Source organism: Cherax quadricarinatus, chromosome 71 (genome assembly GCF_038502225.1).
Source record: "Cherax quadricarinatus isolate ZL_2023a chromosome 71, ASM3850222v1, whole genome shotgun sequence".
NCBI lineage: Eukaryota > Metazoa > Arthropoda > Malacostraca > Decapoda > Parastacidae > Cherax > Cherax quadricarinatus.
Window position 1 is genome coordinate 22998780 of NC_091362.1, and position 19023 is coordinate 23017802.

General features: G+C 38.7%; 1 protein-coding gene across 1 annotated transcript in view; it reads left to right on the forward strand.

Moving 5' to 3' along the window:
• Positions 1 to 19023, forward strand: part of LOC128700390 (Golgi-associated PDZ and coiled-coil motif-containing protein) — a 34504-nt gene continuing 15481 nt past the window's right edge. Inside the window, exons 1-8 of the mRNA XM_053793582.2 lie at positions 1 to 115; positions 1371 to 1507; positions 1740 to 1910; positions 9422 to 9597; positions 11411 to 11555; positions 12276 to 12401; positions 13204 to 13329; positions 13670 to 13797. Coding sequence (XP_053649557.1) covers positions 28 to 115; positions 1371 to 1507; positions 1740 to 1910; positions 9422 to 9597; positions 11411 to 11555; positions 12276 to 12401; positions 13204 to 13329; positions 13670 to 13797 — 1097 coding nt within the window. The 5' untranslated portion in view covers positions 1 to 27. The remainder of the gene's footprint in view (positions 116 to 1370; positions 1508 to 1739; positions 1911 to 9421; positions 9598 to 11410; positions 11556 to 12275; positions 12402 to 13203; positions 13330 to 13669; positions 13798 to 19023) is intronic.

Sequence of the window (19023 nt, forward strand, 5' to 3'; positions counted from 1 at the left end):
TTACAGTGACCAGCTGGCAGAGGTGTCATGGCGGCCACAAACGTCACTTTCCGCTGGCTGGACCTACTAGAGAAGGAGTTTGACAAGTCCTTCGTTGACCTTGACCTCCTCATAGGTAAGGTCAACTCATTTACGTCAGCTCACATGAATTTGGAAGGTTTATGCAGTGATAATAAGACAGTGGTAAATAAAGCTAATCTTTCCTCATGGTAGGGTTTGTCACGTCAATATGATTTGCTAGATGTGGAAAAAGACACTTATGTACAGTTCAGGACATTTAATAAAGGAAACGTTTCGCCACGAGTGACTTCTTCAATCCTGAACTGTACATAAGTGTCTTCCATATCTTGTCGGAATCACCATGCCATTTCCACATGACATACCAAAATAATTGGACTTTCTTCCTTCATAGAAGGTTCCTTGATTCTGGTGAGGTGCTCTTGATCCAAGGAACTAACACATAAAACAAAACTGAAGAAACACTGCAGTAGGCATATTGGACCAACTCGTCCAACCACACCCACTTATATACCAGTCCAACCTGTTTATTTAAACCAGTACTTCCCTCTACAATATCTCTCTGAATCTACCCATCAAGGAAGGTTCCTTGATGTTGGTGAGGGGCTTTTGATCTAGGGAATTGGGTCTGTGCTCCGGTTCCGTGAATTGAGCCTGAATACCTTCCATCCCCACCACAGGCGCTGTATAATCCTACAGGTTTAGTGCTCCCCCATGATTATAATAATACGTACTAATCTTATGACTAAATTAATTCCAACTAGAATCCATTCATATGAGTCCTGTCTTAGATACACTCGGCTTGTTATTTACATCAGACCCTGATCTACCACGAGGCCTGGTCGTGGAATGGGCCGCAGGGGCGTTGACCCCCAGAACACCCTCCTGGTATCCTCTTTGATAACATCCCCTAATTCTACATGTTTCCAGAGGGTGCAAATTTAGTTCCTTCAGACTATTTTTGTAGGAAAGGTTTCTAATACATGGGATCAATCTCATCATTCTTCCCTGTATATTTTCCCAGCACATTTGTGTCCATTGTGCAATATGGAAACAAGAACTGTGTAGCATAATATAAATGAGGTTTAACCAAAGATATACAAAGTTTTTTTCCTGGATAAAGAGCCTCTCGCTAGTATCTACAGGTAATACTAAGCTCAACTTTTATTAATGTTATGGATCAGTGGGTCATTATTGGATCTAATACAGTTCTACATTTAACAGCCTTTTAGATTCAAAATTCAGGCTTTTCACTTTGGAAATTCAGGAAGTTACTTTCCAAATCTGGGAGATGTGTAGATGTGTGAATGACAAGAGACTGCATTACTGTACAGAATATAAATTAATTACAGGTGAAGTTGATCACTATGATGTAGAGGAGCCTGATTTTCAAGCACAAGCACGGTCTAGACTGGAAGCTCTCTCATCGTGTTTTGCACAACTCGCTCACAAGGCACAGACGGTTTTCCAGGCCAATGCTAAACTTGAGGTGATGCTTTGTTACAATGTGTTTTCTATGTAAACGAAATTATAGTTTATTATTCTTACTTTGGTTATGTACTTTAATAAGTTGTATACAGTTTTTGCTAGTGGTGCATTGTTGTTATACCTTAGAGTATACTGTACATATAGAATGTGTGTAAATTTGATATTAGCATAAAATCATATACCTCATAGGATATCTAATAGTATATATAATTTGCAATATTCCAATAAATCAGGCAGAGTTGGTGCACCTTCGCCATGAATGTGCAGAAGGTCATGCTTTTCGCCAGGTGGCTGAGGCAGAGAGCAAAGAGCTGTTAATGAAACTTCACTCTAGCCAACTGAAGTTACACTCCGCAGGTGGAGCAGCTCACACTCAAGACTCGGAGAAGATCAGAGAACGATTGGTTAGTAATTTTTATAAACCTTACAGATTCATTTTAACATTTTCAAATGCTTAATAACGAAATTTCTGTCTGTAAAATAGATTTAATAAATTGATTTAAATTTTCTCTGTGGTATTTTAAATTTTTAATATAGTATTGTATAGTCTGTTAACCACAATCCAATTAGCAAATAGTTGTACTGTATTGTACGTATTTACTTTAGCGTACAGTACCTTATTTTTTCTCTTATGTGCCTTCATCTCAAGCCCTTCCAACATTATGTTTAGAGGTCAAAGCAGGTAAATGATTTTGTAATACTGTATGTAAAAATATTTTATTTATTGACTGACTTGTTGCTTTCAAAGGCAAAGTTCACCAGTAGATTTATGACTGTAAATAGTGAGTATTGTGCAATACTAGTTTACTTAATATTCTCTTTTTTTTTATTGCTGACTCATACTTCTGTACTTATGGTCACATACTTCTCTCACATTCTCCGTGTCACACTCACTTTTTTTCCTTCATGTTCATATTTACAACAGAACTATAGCCTGTTTTTCCAATTTCTACATTTGTCATATAATTTAGTGAGGTTTGCTGTGGTTGTAGCCACTACATCCACTTGGGTCTTATGCTAGCAATCTGACTAAATTGTAAAGAATCTTTTAAAATGTACTTTTAGCATTTTTTTCTTTGGTTTATTTCTGTGGTTTCTTTTTTTCCTAGTTGCTAAGTGTTAAGAAATCTTTAATGTTTGCATTTTCTGTATTGTTTTATGCTCTAAAATGCCAAGTGAGTGTAAAACTGAAGCCTGTAATTGTTTTACATGATGGTAGGATTGCTGGTGTCTTTTTTTTTTTCTGTCTCATACACATGCAAGATTTCAGGTATGTCTTGCTACTTCTACTTACACTTAGGTCACACTACACATACATGTACAAGCATATATATACACACACCCCTTTGGGTTTTCTTCTATTTTCTTTCTAGTTCTTGTTCTTGTTTATTTCCTCTTACCTCCAAGGGGAAGTGGAACAGAATTCTTCCTCCGTAAGTCATGCGTGTTGTAAGAGGCGACTAAAATGCCGGGAGCAAGAGGCTAGTAACCCCTTCTCCTGTATATATTACTAAATGTAAAAGGAGAAACTTTTGTTTTTCCTTTTGGGCCACCCTGCCTCGGTGGGATACGGCCGGTGTGTTGAAAGAAAGAAAGAAATGGTTTTCAAATGTTTTCTCTCTCTATGTAATTCATATTTCATAGTTCTTGAATGTATGTTTTTTTTGGCACATCTTGGAATATTCATTAGTTTATCAGTATGTTTTAATTTTAGATACGATTACCTTATGACCAATACATATTTCAGTTTTAGTCTTGGGTCTTTGTCTTTGAATCCTGTTTCATATGCTGCCTAGATGGTACCTTCTCTACCTTCCACTTTCATTACTTTGTTCTTGTTAAGAATAGCCTCTACTGACTTGGTATTGTTTAGTGCCTAGTTAGTATACATAGTTAAAATTTAAATTGAGTTATTAGTGTAGGTAATAGTAATGTACTGTACTACAGTATAAGAAAAAAGGAAGGTAATGACTTTAGATTACTATATTAACTACACTTTTATGAATAAAGCTATAATATTTTATTGAAATATAGAGAGATGATTCTTAGAAGGTCAGTACTACAATGTTCAGTGTGTTTCCACAGCCATGGTTTTCATGGTTGGTACATTGCACTTTGGGTACTGTATATATTGAAAATGTATAGTTGTTTTCACTTATTTGTAAACAAAAAAAAAAATAGTAATTTACAGAACTCTTGTAACATATAGATTTATCTCATATTTGTTAAGCAAATATCTAAAAACTTGGACTTTTTACTAGAGGTTACTTTCTTTGCTTGTGCTGCTGTAAACAGGATGAATGTGTAAGTATTAATAAGTCAAGATCTTTTTCATAAATAATATGATTAAGCTTTCTCATCATTGTGTTTTTTTATACTGTAGTTTAAATTCAATATTTTAAGTGAGTAGGAAGGTAGATAAAGCATGTCGCATGATGTGGCCAGTACGGTGCACCTGATGGCTGAACATGGCTTAGCTTTTTTCAAAAGAGGAAAATCTAATCTATTTTTTTTATTTTGCAATGATTAACAAAGGGATTAAATTTTCATATTTGTTTCAAGAATATTTCATATTTCTTCCTTTAAAATAATTAATATATAGGTAGCATTTTTTTTCATTTAAGCAAGAAGAATATGATAATGATTTTACAGAGACTTAAAATCATCAGATTAATGGACAAAAAACACTCCAGCTTCAACAGGAGATAAAATAACACATATTGCTAAGAATAATATACACTACCACCCACTGGATGCTGCCATAATCCTGGACTACAGTTTATTGTATATTATATATTACTGTACTGCACTAATCACTCAAGAGAGGTAGGTTCCTTAATGCTGGTAATAATAATAATATCTTTTTTTCTACAAGTACATGTACAAGGTATACAGGCCTAACTGGCATCAGTGACATACTGTACTACTATAGAAAGCCCCTTGTTATGCAGAGCATTTCAGGCAGATTAGATCAATTTTTTCCCAGGATGTGACCCACACCAGTCAAGAAACACCCAGGTACCCATTTTACTGGTGAACAGGGATGGCAGGTGTCTTGTGGAAACGTGTCCTAGTGTTTTCCAGCCGTACCGGGGAATCGATCCCTGGACCTCAGTGTGTGAGCTGAGAACACTAGCATTCAAGCTATGGAAGGCACTCTTCATTCAAGGAATTGGACCTGCCCTCCCCTTCCTTGGATCAAACCTGAATGCCTCCCATTTCCCCAGGTGCTATGTGACCCCTATGAGTTTAGCACAACCCCCCCCCCCCCTCCAGAGTGCAACTGACAAGTGAAGTAGCAGCAGCAACACACACAAGAAGAGGCATTCTTGAGCTTCCCTAGCACTTGGGTTTTAGCCCAAAGTTGGGGTGTGGCTCCAAAAGGATCCTGTAGTGCTTGATGTCTTTGCACCTTCTGACATCGTCTGCTCCTATGCAGCTGCCTCACCCTTCAAGCCCAGTGTGGACAAGGTTTGAGGCAGCTCAAGGTGCCTAGCTTCTTCCTCCAAGCCCTGTGGGGGTGGGGAGTGAGGCTGGGCCTGGGGACAACTGGTCCCAGACGATGAGGAAGTACTTGTACCTCCTCCCATGGCAGACATTGGTCTGAGACACTCCCACAGCAGGGAGCCAAGGCGGGCCACCTCTTGGAAAAGGCCTGGGCCAGGTGATTATGCCGTCGAATCTAAAACAACCCTCCCCCAAATCCCCCCAACCTTTCCCACCCACTTTATTATAATAATAATAATAATAATAATAATGTATTGCAATAAATCAACCTGTAAAAGCCTCAGCACTTGACTTCCTAGAAACTTGGTCTTTGGGAAGACCAGCAACAATTAATGGCTTTTCTCTTTGACAACTCAAGCACAACAAAGTGCATATTGTACATTATCCTGCAAACTTTTTGTTTTGTAAACATATATGATCTCTTGCCTCTACTCAAAATATGTGAACTAAGGTATACTGTATATATGTTTGTTTTAGCTCTTGTTCCTTTATCTTCAAAGGTGTTAGGTTGTCTTTCTTAAACTGTTGTATGTATAAGAAACTTTTTTTTTTTTTCAACAAGTCGGCCGTCTCCCACCGAGGCAGGGTGACCCAAAGAGAAAGAAAATCCCCAAAAAGAAAATACTTTCATCATCATTCAACACTTTTACCTCACTGGCAATATAAACACAAATGCAGTATAATGTGATCCTTTATTGACTACGTTGCTGTATAGCCCTTGTGGCTTAGCGCTTCTTTTTGATTATAATAATAATATTGACTACGTTTCGCCCACACAGTGGGCTTTTTCAAGTCACAAACAGACTTGAAAAAGCCCACTGTGTGGGCGAAACGTAGTCAATAAAGGATCACATTATACTGCATTTGTGTTTATATTGCCATTGTGTCGGTATTTTATACCATTTATTTCCACTTTTACCTCACTCACACATAATCACTGTTTTTGCAGAGGTGCCCAGAATACAACAGTTTAGAAGTATAGTATACGTATAAAAATACACAATACAGTGGACCCTCGATTAACGCTATTAATCCGTTCCTGAGAGCTCATCGTTAGTCAAAATTATCGTTAGTCAAGTTAATTTTCCCCATAAGAAATAATGGAAATCAAATTAATCCGTGTAGGACACCCCAAAGTATGAAAAAAAATTGTTTTTACCACATGAAATATTTATTTTAATACACACAAACTGAAGAAGACATGCACAGTTACATGACACTTACCTTTATTGAAGATCAGGTGATGATTGATGGGATGGGAGGAGGGGAGAGTGTTGATGGTCTTAGTGTTTAGAAGGGGAATCTCCTTCCATTAGGACTTGAGGTGGCAAGTCCTTTTCCGGGGTTACTTCCCTTCCCTTTAAATCTCTCAAACCAACCTTTGCTGGCCTTAAATTCACTCACATCACTAGTTGCTGGCATTTTTATTTAATTAAATTGTCATGCAACTTCCTAGCCTTTTCACATATGATCGCTTGAGAGATGCTATCTCCTGCTATCTGTTTTTCGTTTATCCACACCAATAACAGTCTCTCAACATCTTCGAGTACTTGCGATCTCAGTTTTGAAAACATTGTTGCACCTTTGGCAAGAACAGCTTCCTTGATTGCCGTTTTCTTGCCCACAACAGTAGCGATGGTTGATTCGGGTTTTGTGTACAACCTGGCCAGCTTGGAGACACGCACTCCACTTTCATACTTAGCAATGATCTCTTTCTTCATATCCATAGTAATTCTCACCCTTTTTGCTTTAGGGTTGGCACTAGAAGCTTTCTTGGGCCCATGGTGACTTATTTTGCAGGTGCAATAACTAAAAAGGCTGTGATAATATGAAGTGTTCCGATTGTATGCTTGGAAGCGACCGCGGTGGCTGGCTGGCTTGTAAACACTGGCCAGAAGTGGACGCGTCTCAGACAGAATGAATAGTGTTGGTCGAGTTTTTTAGCGCTAGTCGAGGCAAAATTTTTGCGTTAAAATGTATTGCTAGTCGGATTTATCGTTAATCGATGCCATCGTTGGTCGAGGGTCCACTGTATATCTCTCCAAATTGCCAATATCCCAAACCCCTCCTTTAGAGTGCAGGCATTGTACTTCCCATTTCCAGGACTCAAGTCCGGTTATATAAAATAACCGGTTTCCCTGAATCCCTTCACTAAATATTACCCTGCTCACACTCAGCAGATCGTCAGGTCCCAAATACCATTTGTCTCCATTCACTCTATCTAACATGCTCATGTACACTTGCTGGAAGTCCAAACCCCTCGCCCACAACACCTCCTTTACCCCCTCCCTCCAACCTTTTCGAGGACGACCCCTTCCCTGCCTTCCTTCCCCTACAGATTTATACACTCTCCATGTCATTCTACTTTGATCCATTCTCTCTAAATGACCAAACCACCTCAACAAACCCTCTTCAGCCCTCTGACTAATACTTTTATTAACTCCACACTTTCTCCTAATTTCCAAACTCCGAATTTTCTGCATAATATTTACACCACACATTGCTCTTAGACAGGACATCTCCACTGCCTCCAACTGCCTCCTTGCTGCAGCATTTACAACCCAAGCTTCACACCCATATAAGAGTGTTGGTACTACTATACTTTCATACAGTCCCTTCTTTGCCTCCATAGATAACATTTTTTGCCTCCACATATACCTCAATGCACCACTCATCTTTTTTCCTTCATCAGTTCTATGATTAACCTCATCCTTCATAAATCCATCCGCTGACACGTCAACTCCCAAATATCTAAAAACATTCACTTCTTCCATACTCCTTACTTCCATACTACAAGTTTTATAATTATATCTGAAGTCTTTTATTAAATACATTTGCCATTTCCCATTAAGGTAGGGAAAGAAGGAGAACCTAGTCACTAAAACTCGTTCCCTAGTTGTCTTTCCAGAAGCACACACACATCAAAATTTAATAAAAGTATTAGTCAGAGGGCAGAAGAGGGGTTGTTGAGGTGGTTTGGTCATTTAGAGAGAATGGATCAAAGTAGAATGACATGGAAAGCATATAAATCTATAGGGGAAGGAAGGCGGGGTAGGGGTCGTCCTCGAAAGGGTTGGAGAGAGGGGGTAAAGGAGGTTTTGTGGGCAAGGGGCTTGGACTTCTAGCAAGCGTGCGTGAGCGTGTTAGATAGGAGTGAATGGAGACGAATGGTACTTGGGACCTGACGATCTGTTGGAGTGTGAGCAGGGTAATATTTAGTGAGGGGATTCAGGGAAACCGGTTATTTTCATATAGTCGAACTTGAGTCCTGGAAGTGGGAAGTACAATGCCTGCACTTTAAAGGAGGGGTTTGGGATATTGGCAGTTTGGAGGGATATGTTGTGTATCTTTATATGTGTATGCTTCTAAACTGTTGTATTCTGAGCACCTCTGCAAAAACAGTGATAATGTGCGAGTGTGGTGAAAGTGTTGAATGATGATGAAAGTATTTTTTTGGGGGGGATTTTCTTTCCTTTTTTGGGTCACCCTGCCTCGGTGGGAGACGGCCAACTTGTTAAAAAAAAAAAAAAATTATGTATGTACTATATACATATCTCCATGGGAGACATGGAACAGAATTCTTCCTCCATTAGCCATGCATGTTGTACGAGGTGACTAAAATGCCGAGAGCAAGGGGCTAGTAACCCCCTTCTCATGTATTAATTATTAAATTTAAAAAGAGAAACTTTCATTTTTCTTTTTAGGTCACCCTGCCTCAGTGGGATATGGCCAGTTTGTTGAAAAAATAGTATATATTGAGGGGGTGAAAGAGGTTTTTGTGTGAAAGGGACTTGGACATGCAGCAGGCATATGTGAGTGTGTTAGATAGTGGTGAATGGAGACGAATGTTTTTTGGGACCTGATGAGCTGTTGGGGTGCAAGCAGAGTAATAATTTGTGAAGGGATTCAGGGAAACTGGACTTGAGTTCTGGAGGTGGGAAGTACAGTGCCTGCACTTTAAAGGAGGGGTTTGGGATATTGGCTGTTTGGAGTGACATCTAAGCTGTCGTATCTGGGTGCTCTGCAAAGACAGTGATTATGTGTGAGTGATGGTTCTAGTTCTAAGATTTGCCGGTACTGTCCCAGCCATGGTTTTTTCCAGTTGGTGACCCGGCAGTGATGGTGAAAGTGTTGAATGACAGTGAAAGGGTTTCACTTTTGGATCACCCTTCCTTGGTGGGAGATGACTGACATGTTGAAGGAAAAAAAATATATACGTACACTGATCATATTTTTAATTTTAAGCATGTAGATTAAATATACATTTGTGAAAAGTATAATTTTTAAATTTACTATGCTTTAATTAGATTTCTAAAATGTTCGCCATAAGTTTTATGTTATTAAGCCATAGCTGATAAATCATTTTACTGTAAAGCAGAGAAATTACTTTTATATTGTACCTCTTTAGGAAAAAGATTTGGAGGAGCAGCGATTAGAAAGCTTAAAAGTTATGATTGGAACTCACGAAGCTGCCATACTTAGAAAAGAAAATGATTCGTTGAGGCGATATATACTAGGACTTCAGGGGGAACTCTACGGAGCCAAACTTGCTGCCAAATACTTAGACAAAGAGTTAGCTGGAAGGTAAGTGATTTGGTATAGTAAGGCTAAAATTTTCGTATGTAGTTTGAAAACACCTTTTAGGGATGTGGAAATCATACTTAAAATCACATGCAGTTGTCCATACAAATTTGCAAGGTGGGGTTATGTTCCTAGAGGGTCTGTGAAACTAGAAACCATTAATAATGCTAGATTAAGTTTTCATAAATTTTGTTTCAGATATGGGTTCATTGTGTATTTTAGAGACTGTCTCTGTATTATATCACTGTAATCTTGCTAATATTGACAGCCATAAGAAATAATGACCTGAATAAAGAGAGATTTGGGTATGGGAAAGCCAGTGAGCAAGAAGAATGAATAACATTTTATTCACTAACTGCCTTTCATTAAAACTGTTGGGTAACCAAAATCCATGTACTGTATACAAATGCCTGCAAATTTGTTATGACAACTACATTCATGACAGCAACTGCCCAGGGAGATACTACTGTCCTGCCAAGTGAGTGTAAAACGAAAGCCTGTAATTGTTTTACATGATGGTAGGATTGCTGATGTCCTTTTTTCTGTCTCATAAACATGCAAGATTTCAGGTACATCTTGCTACTTCTACTTGCACTTAGGGCACACTACACATACATGTACAAGCATATATATACATACCCCTCTGAGTTTTCTTCTATTTTCTTTCTAGTTCTTGTTCTTGTTTATTTCCTCTTATCTCCATGGGGAAGTGGAACAGAATTCTTCCTCCGTAAGCCATGCGTGTTGTAAGAGGCGACTAAAATGCCAGGAGCAAGGGGCTAGTAACCCCTTCTCCCGTATAAATTACTAAATTTAAAAAGAGAAACTTTTGTTTTTCTTTTTGGGCCACCCTGCCTTAGTGGGATACGGCCGGTTTGTTGAAAGAAGATTGCTACTTCTTACACTTAGGTCACACTACACATACATGTACAAGCATATATATGTATATGCAGTGGACCCCCGGTTAACGATATTTTTTCATTCCAGAAGTACATTTGTTCAGGTGCCAGTACTGACCGAATTTGTTCCCATAAGGAATATTGTTAAGTAGATTAGTCCATTTCAGACCCCCAAACATATACGTACAAACGCACTTACATAAATACACTTACATAATTGGTCGCATTGGGAGGTGATCGTTAAGCGGGGGCCCACTGTATACACATCCCTCTGGGTTTTCTTCTATTTTCTTTCTTGTTCTTGTTCTTGTTTATTTTCTCTTATCTCCATGGGGAAGTGGAACAGAATTCTTCCTCCGTAAGCCATGCGTGTTGTAAGAGGCGACTAAAATGCCAGGAGCAAGGGGCTAGTAACCCTTTCTCCCGTATAAATTACTAAATTTAAAAAGAGAAACTTTCGTTTTTCTTTTTGGGCCACCCTGCCTTGGTGGGATACGGCCGGTTTGTTGAAAAAAAAAAAAATGTAAATATGTATACAGGTCTGCCATCACTAATCCGGCATCATTGGGACCTGTAGTGTGCTGGATTAGTGAGTTTGCCAGATTACAGAATGGTTAGGTTAGAATACCTTTAATTAATCTATCAGGAGAGACTTTCTGCTACATCTTCCTCATTTTCATCACTACTTCCTCCTCCACTGGCTTGCTGCTGTGGATTTACAACCATCTGCACAATTTCTGAGTCAGTATAATGATGAAATTTGAGTCAGTATAATGATGAAATTTGAAATTATGCCAGATTACTGATGGAACCGGATAACTGATTGCCAGATTAGTGATGGCCGACCTGTATTATATTCTTAGGCAGAACATTTTGTTTGAATATCAGATTAATGTTTAAAAATAAATATTTTGCAGGATTCAGCAGATTCAGCTGTTAGGTAGAGACCTGCGTGGAGAAGAGCATGACAAATTATGGCACCAATTGGAAGCAGAGATTCATCTACATCGACACAAGACTGTAGTGAGAGCTTGTCGAAGTCGCTTTACTCGTGGATCACAGGTAATAAAGTTGTGTGGAAAGTGAACAAATTCCGTATCATATCCTTAATAAAATAAAAATTCAGTATGTGGGTTGTTAAATACAGTAATCTCTCTCATTCATAATCTCTCTAAATTTATTAAAAAGTTCATTTTGGATCTTGGAAATTAATGCATACTGTATTTTTATCCATAATATGGCTAAAAGCTCTTGTGTACTGTTCAGGATATTTATCAAAAGAAACATTTCACCATGAGTGGCTTTAGTCCTAATGCAGAGACAACTAAGAATGGAGCATGCACAGTGGTGACATAAAGCAGAAAAGGTAATAGTATAGCTATGATTGAGAACATAAGGACAGAGGAGCATTGCAACAAGCCTTCTGGCCCATTCTAGGCAAGTCTTCCTGAAAACCAAACCCTTTTACTCAAGTCTGCTTCTACCACTTCCTTCCCTCTTACTTCATGTCACCTGGCTCTTGGCACTATGTATGCTCTTTTTTTTTTAATTTTAATTTTCTTAGTTGTATATTTCTTAGTTTGTATATTTCATGTATCGTAAAAGTGGTGATTCAAAATACATACTATAAATATACTGTAATCAATTAACAGTTGATTTTCCAAACTAGGCATTGTATATGGATTTTGAAACATATTATGAAGTCCCTGATCTCTTATTTGCTGTTATATAATAAAGCTGATTGTCATTTGTAACCCAAGATATATCTTGTTGCATTATTAGATGCCTGGAGAAGGGAATGTGTGTGGAGTGAATGGGGGTGGAATATCACGACCAAGTAAGCAACAGCAACGGAGGGTTGTAACCTTGCAGAAGGCTCCACATGAAGGTCTTGGTATGTCTATTACAGTGAGTATAGTTCTGTCATAATGTTATTACAGTATCTCCTAGGACTTTTAATATTTATTGGTAATGATATCCATTATGTATTGCACTTGAAAAATTTATTCCAGTTTGATTGAGAGATTTTTTTATTAAGATTTTTGCTTAGTAGGAGTCAAGAGTAAGAGCTTGTAAAATTATGGTAATATGGGTCTGTAAGATGCAAGATATAGGAGAGTGTGCTGCAGTGTTAGTCTTATAAAATGACTAATAGATGGTAGATTCATTAAGGAATTGTTTGAAAGTAAATTTCAGGGTGTATCATTTACCATTATATTCGATTATACATTTTTAACTCTGTTTACAAAGAAAGTCTTGGCAATGTTAAGAGTGAGTTTGTTGGTAATCATCCAAGTAGATATACGTATTTACAATCTTGTCATTAACAGTATTGTTGAGGACAACTAGATCTAAATGGGAGATAATATAAGTTGTCATCTGCAAACAGAACTGGCATAAGTTCCTAAGGGGCATTAGAAAAGCCATTGATATAGATGAGGGATAGTGGAAGGCTAGGGAGAATCTACTAAGCACCCCTATATTGGTAGAATTGTTGATGTGTGTTGTTAAGGCAGGACTTCTTACCTCTATGCTTCTAGAAAGGTGACTAGGGAAGTAGTGATGGTGAATGTGTTTCCTTCTTTGGGTCACTGCTTTTGTAGGAAGCTGCTGATGTAAGAGGATGCTAGTATAGTACTCCACAGGTGGCTGCTGTTTGCACATTTACCATGTAAGATGATTGATACTGTGGTATCATTATAATATCTAGGGTGGTCGAGAGCATGGTGTGCCAATCCTCATCTCTGTTATTCACCCTGATACGCCTGCTAGCCGTTCAGGACAGCTCTATGTTGGAGATGCTATACTTTCTGTCAATAGCATATCTTTGAAAGAGGTAAGCACTGAATTTTAGAGCAGTAATAGTAAACACCAGTCAGTTACTGTATAACTTTAATTTGTAAATAATAGTGAACACTTGCTCTTCCTAATTCATAATTTGTTAAAATTGTAATTTTAAACTTTTAGCTAATGCATGCTCTACATACATAGTTATTATTTACATTTTTTAGTGTCAAATTATATAATATATTTTTGTTCTCAACTCTTTACAAAGCAAAGAGGATACAGTGCTTATTTTGATCTGTTGTGGATTAGACTTTTTTTTATTTATATCCATTTTTTTTTTTTTGGTAGAGTATGTAAATTGCAGTATTTAATAGTGTATAACATTACAGGTTAATCATGTAGAGGCTGTACAACTGTTATCATCACAAGAAGGAACTATCATGTTAGAAGTAGTATACGTCTCTCCAGAAGACGATGAAGATGATGCATCACTTGTAGAAGATCCTTATGGTTTTAAGTATGTCCTTCCTTGCTAGGATTGATTTTCTGATTTAAAACAAGGATTTGATGAAAGCATTGGTTTTTATCATTTTTGTTTTTTGAGTGATTGTGTTATTTTTCACTGGGGACAGTTGGTCTTTTCCATTGCAGTTTTTACATTTATTAGTGAGAGCATATCCATGAACAGATTCAGGGAAAACCAGTCAGCCGGACTTCACTCTTGAGGGTAGGAAGTACAGTAGTGCCTACACTTTGAAATATGGATGGGGGATATTGCAGTTTGGTGGGTTATTTGGATTACAATTTCCATGCACTACTATAATGACAGTTCAGGAGTACTGGGTATATTTCTGATGTAGAATCATTGATTACTTTTCTGTTAATACATACATCTTTGAGAATAATTTTCTTTTTGCCAAACATGAAAATTGCTTATACATACTGTGTTCCTGCATTGTGAAGTTATTTTTTTTTTTTTATTATCACACTGGCCGATTCCCACCAAGGCAGGGTGGCCCGAAAAAGAAAAACTTTCATCATCATTCACTCCATCACTGTCTTGCCAGAAGGGTGCTTTACACTACAGTTTTTAAACTGCAACATTAACACCCCTCCTTCAGAGTGCAGGCACTGTACTTCCCATCTCCAGGACTCAAGTCCGGCCTGCCGGTTTCCCTGAATCCCTTCATAAATGTTACTTTGCTCACACTCCAACAGCACGTCAAGTATTAAAAACCATTTGTCTCCATTCACTCCTATCAAACACGCTCATGCATACCTGCTGGAAGTCCAAGCCCCTCGCACACAAAACCTCCTTTACCCCCTCTCTCCAACCTTTCCTAGGCCGACCCCTACCCCGCCTTCCTTCCACTACAGACTGATACACTCTTGAAGTCATTCTGTTTCGCTCCATTCTCTCTACATGTCCGAACCACCTCAACAACCCTTCCTCAGCCCTCTGGACAACAGTTTTGGTAATCCCGCACCTCCTCCTAACTTCCAAACTACGAATTCTCTGCATTATATTCACACCACACATTGCCCTCAGACATGACATCTCCACTGCCTCCAGCCTTCTCCTCGCTGCAACATTCATCACCCATGCTTCACACCCATATAAGAGCGTTGGTAAAACTATACTCTCATACATTCCCCTCTTTGCCTCCAAGGACAAAGTTCTTTGTCTCCACAGACTCCTAAGTGCACCACTCACTCTTTTTCCCTCATCAATTCTATGATTCACCTCATCTTTCATAGACCCATCCGCTGACACGTCCACTCCCAAATATCTGAATACATTCACCTCCTCCATACTCTCTCCCTCCAATCTGATATTCAATCTTTCATCACCTAATCTTTTTGTTATCCTCATAACCTTACTCTTTCCTGTATTCACCTTTAATTTTCTTCTTTTGCACACCCTACCAAATTCATCCACCAATCTCTGCAACTTCTCTTCAGAATCTCCCAAGAGCACAGTGTCATCAGCAAAGAGCAGCTGTGACAACTCCCACTTTGTGTGTGATTCTTTATCTTTTAACTCCACACCTCTTGTCAAGACCCTCGCATTTACTTCTCTTACAACCCCATCTATAAATATAGTATTAAACAACCACGGTGACATCACACATCCTTGTCTAAGGCCTACTTTTACTGGGAAATAATTTCCCTCTTCCCTACATACTCTAACTTGAGCCTCACTATCATCGTAAAAACTCTTCACTGCTTTCAGTAACCTACCTCCTACACCATACACTTGCAACATCTGCCACATTGCCCCCCTATCCACCCTGTCATACGCCTTTTCCAAATCCATAAATGCCACAAAGACCTCTTTAGCCTTATCTAAATACTGTTCACTTATATGTTTCACTGTAAACACCTGGTCCACACACCCCCTACCTTTCCTAAAGCCTCCTTGTTCATCTGCTATCCTATTCTCCGTCTTACTCTTAATTCTTTCAATAATAACTCGACCATACACTTTACCAGGTATACTCAGCAGACTTTTTTTTTTTTTTTTTTTTTTCAACAAGTCGGCCGTCTCCCACCGAGGCAGGGTGACCCAAAAAAGAAAGAAAACAATTTTCTTCTTATTCTTTTTAGTAATCTTTACAGGAAAAGGGGTTACTAGCCCATTGTTCCCGGCATTTTAGTTGACTTTTACAACACGCATGGCTTACGGAGGAAAGATTCTTATTCCACTTCCCCATGGATATAAAAGGAAAAGTAATAAGACCAAGAACTATTAAGATAAAATCAAAGAAAACTCAGATGAGTGTGTATAAATAAATGTGTACATGTATGTGTAGTGTGACCTAAGTGTAAGTAGAAGTAGCAAGACATGCCTGTAATCTTGCATATTTATGAGACAGACAAAAGACATCAGCAATCCTACCATCATGTAAAACAATCACAGGCTTTCGTTTTACACTCACTTGGCAGGACGGTAGTACCTCCCTGGGTGGTTACTGTCTACCAACCTACTACCTATAACTCAGCAGACTTATCCCCCTATAATTTTTGCACTCTCTTTTATCCCCTTTGCCTTTATACAAAGGAACTATGCATGCTCTCTGCCAATCCCTAGGTACCTTACCCTCTTCCATACATTTATTAAATAATTGCACCAACCACTCCAAAACTATATCCCCACCTGCTTTTAACATTTCTATCTTTATCCCATCAATCCCGGCTGCCTTACCCCCTTTCATTTTACCTACTGCCTCACGAACTTCCCCCACACTCACAACTGGCTCTTCCTCACTCCTACAAGATGTTATTCCTCCTTGCCCTATACACGAAATCACAGCTTCCCTATCTTCATCAACATTTAACAATTCCTCAAAATATTCCCTCCATCTTCCCAATACCTCTAACTCTCCATTTAATAACTCTCCTCTCCTATTTTTAACTGACAAATCCATTTGTTCTCTAGGCTTTCTTAACTTGTTAATCTCACTCCAAAACTTTTTCTTATTTTCAACAAAATTTGTTGATAACATCTCACCCACTCTCTCATTTGCTCTCTTTTTACATTGCTTCACCACTCTCTTAACCTCTCTCTTTTTCTCCATATACTCTTCCCTCCTTGCATCACTTCTACTTTGTAAAAACTTCTCATATGCTAACTTTTTCTCCCTTACTACTCTCTTTACATCATCATTCCACCAATCGCTCCTCTTCCCTCCCGCACCCACTTTCCTGTAACCACAAACTTCTGCTGAACACTCTAACACTACATTTTTAAACCTACCCCATACCTCTTCGACCCCATTGCCTATGCTCTCATTAGCCCATCTATCCTCCAATAGCTGTTTATATCTTACCCTAACTGCCTCCTCTTTTAGTTTATAAACCTTCACCTCTCTCTTCCCTGATGCTTCTATTCTCCTTGTATCCCATCTACCTTTTACTCTCAGTGTAGCTACAACTAGAAAGTGATCTGATATATCTGTGGCCCCTCTATAAACATGTACATCCTGAAGTCTACTCAACAGTCTTTTATCTACCAATACATAATCCAAGAAACTACTGTCATTTCGCCCTACATCATATCTTGTATACTTATTTATCCTCTTTTTCTTAAAATATGTATTACCTATAACTAAACCCCTTTCTATACAAAGTTCAATCAAAGGGCTCCCATTATCATTTACACCTGGCACCCCAAACTTACCTACCACACCCTCTCTAAAAGTTTCTCCTACTTTAGCATTCAGGTCCCCTACCACAATTACTCTCTCACTTGGTTCAAAGGCTCCTATACATTCACTTAACATCTCCCAAAATCTCTCTCTCTCCTCTGCATTCCTCTCTTCTCCAGGTGCATACACGCTTATTATGACCCACTTCTCGCATCCAACCTTTACTTTAATCCACATAATTCTTGAATTTACACATTCATATTCTCTTTTCTCCTTCCATAACTGATCATTTAACATTACTGCTACCCCTTCCTTTGCTCTAACTCTCTCAGATACTCCAGATTTAATCCCATTTATTTCCCCCCACTGAAACTCTCCTACCCCCTTCAGCTTTGTTTCGCTTAGGGCCAGGACATCCAACTTCTTTTCATTCATAACATCAGCAATCATCTGTTTCTTGTCATCCGCACTACATCCACGCACATTTAAGCATCCCAGTTTTATAAAGTTTTTCTTCTTCTCTTTTTTAGTAAGTGTCTACAGGAGAAGGGGTTACTAGCCCATTGCTCCCGGCATTTTAGTCGCCTCATACGACATGCATGGCTTACGGAGGAAAGATTCTTTTCCACTTCCCCATGGACAATAGAAGAAATAAAGAAGAACAAGAGCTATTTAGAAAAAGGAGAAAAACCTAGATGTATGTATATATATATGCATGTGCGTGTCTGTGAAGTGTGACCAAAGTGTAAGTAGGAGTAGCAAGATATCCCTGTTATCTAGCGTGTTTATGAGACAGAAAAAGAAACCAGCAATCCTACCATCATGCAAAACAGTTACAGGTTTCTGTTTCACAGTCATCTGGCAGGACGGTAGTACTTCCCTGGGTGGTTGCTGTCTACCAACCTACCTACCTACAGTTAATTATACTAAATAAGGGTAACAAAAAAATTAGGTAATGAAAGATTGGATATCAGATTGGAGGGAGGGAGTATAGAGGAAGTGAATGTATTTAGATATTTGGGAATGGACTTGTCAGTATACATGGGTCTGTGAAAGATGAGGTGAATCATAGTATTGATGAGGGGCAAAAGGAGAGTGGTGCACTGAGTAGTTTGTGGAGACAAAGAACATTATCCATGGAAGCAAAGAGGGAATGTATGAGAGTATAGTTATACAAATGCTCTTATATGGGTGTGAAGCATGGGTGGTGAAAGTTACAACGAGAAGGCTGGAGGCCGTGGAGATTTTGTGTCTGAGGGCACTGTGTAGTGTGATTATAATGCAGAGAATCCTTAGTTTGGAAATTAGGAGGAGGTGCAGGGTTATTAAAAGTATTATCCAGAGGCCTGAGGAGGGATTGTTGAGGTGTGGTTCAGACATTTAAAGAGGATGGAACAAAATAGAATGACTTGGTGAGAGTATAAATCTGTAGTGGAAGGAAGGTGGGGTAGGAGTCAGTCTAGGAAAGGTTGGAGGAAGGGGGTAAAGGAGGTTTTGTGTGCAAAGGGCTTGGACTTCCAGCAAGTGTGCACGAGTATGTTAGATATGAGCAAGTGGAGACAAATGGTTTTTATGACTTGACGTACTGTTGGAGT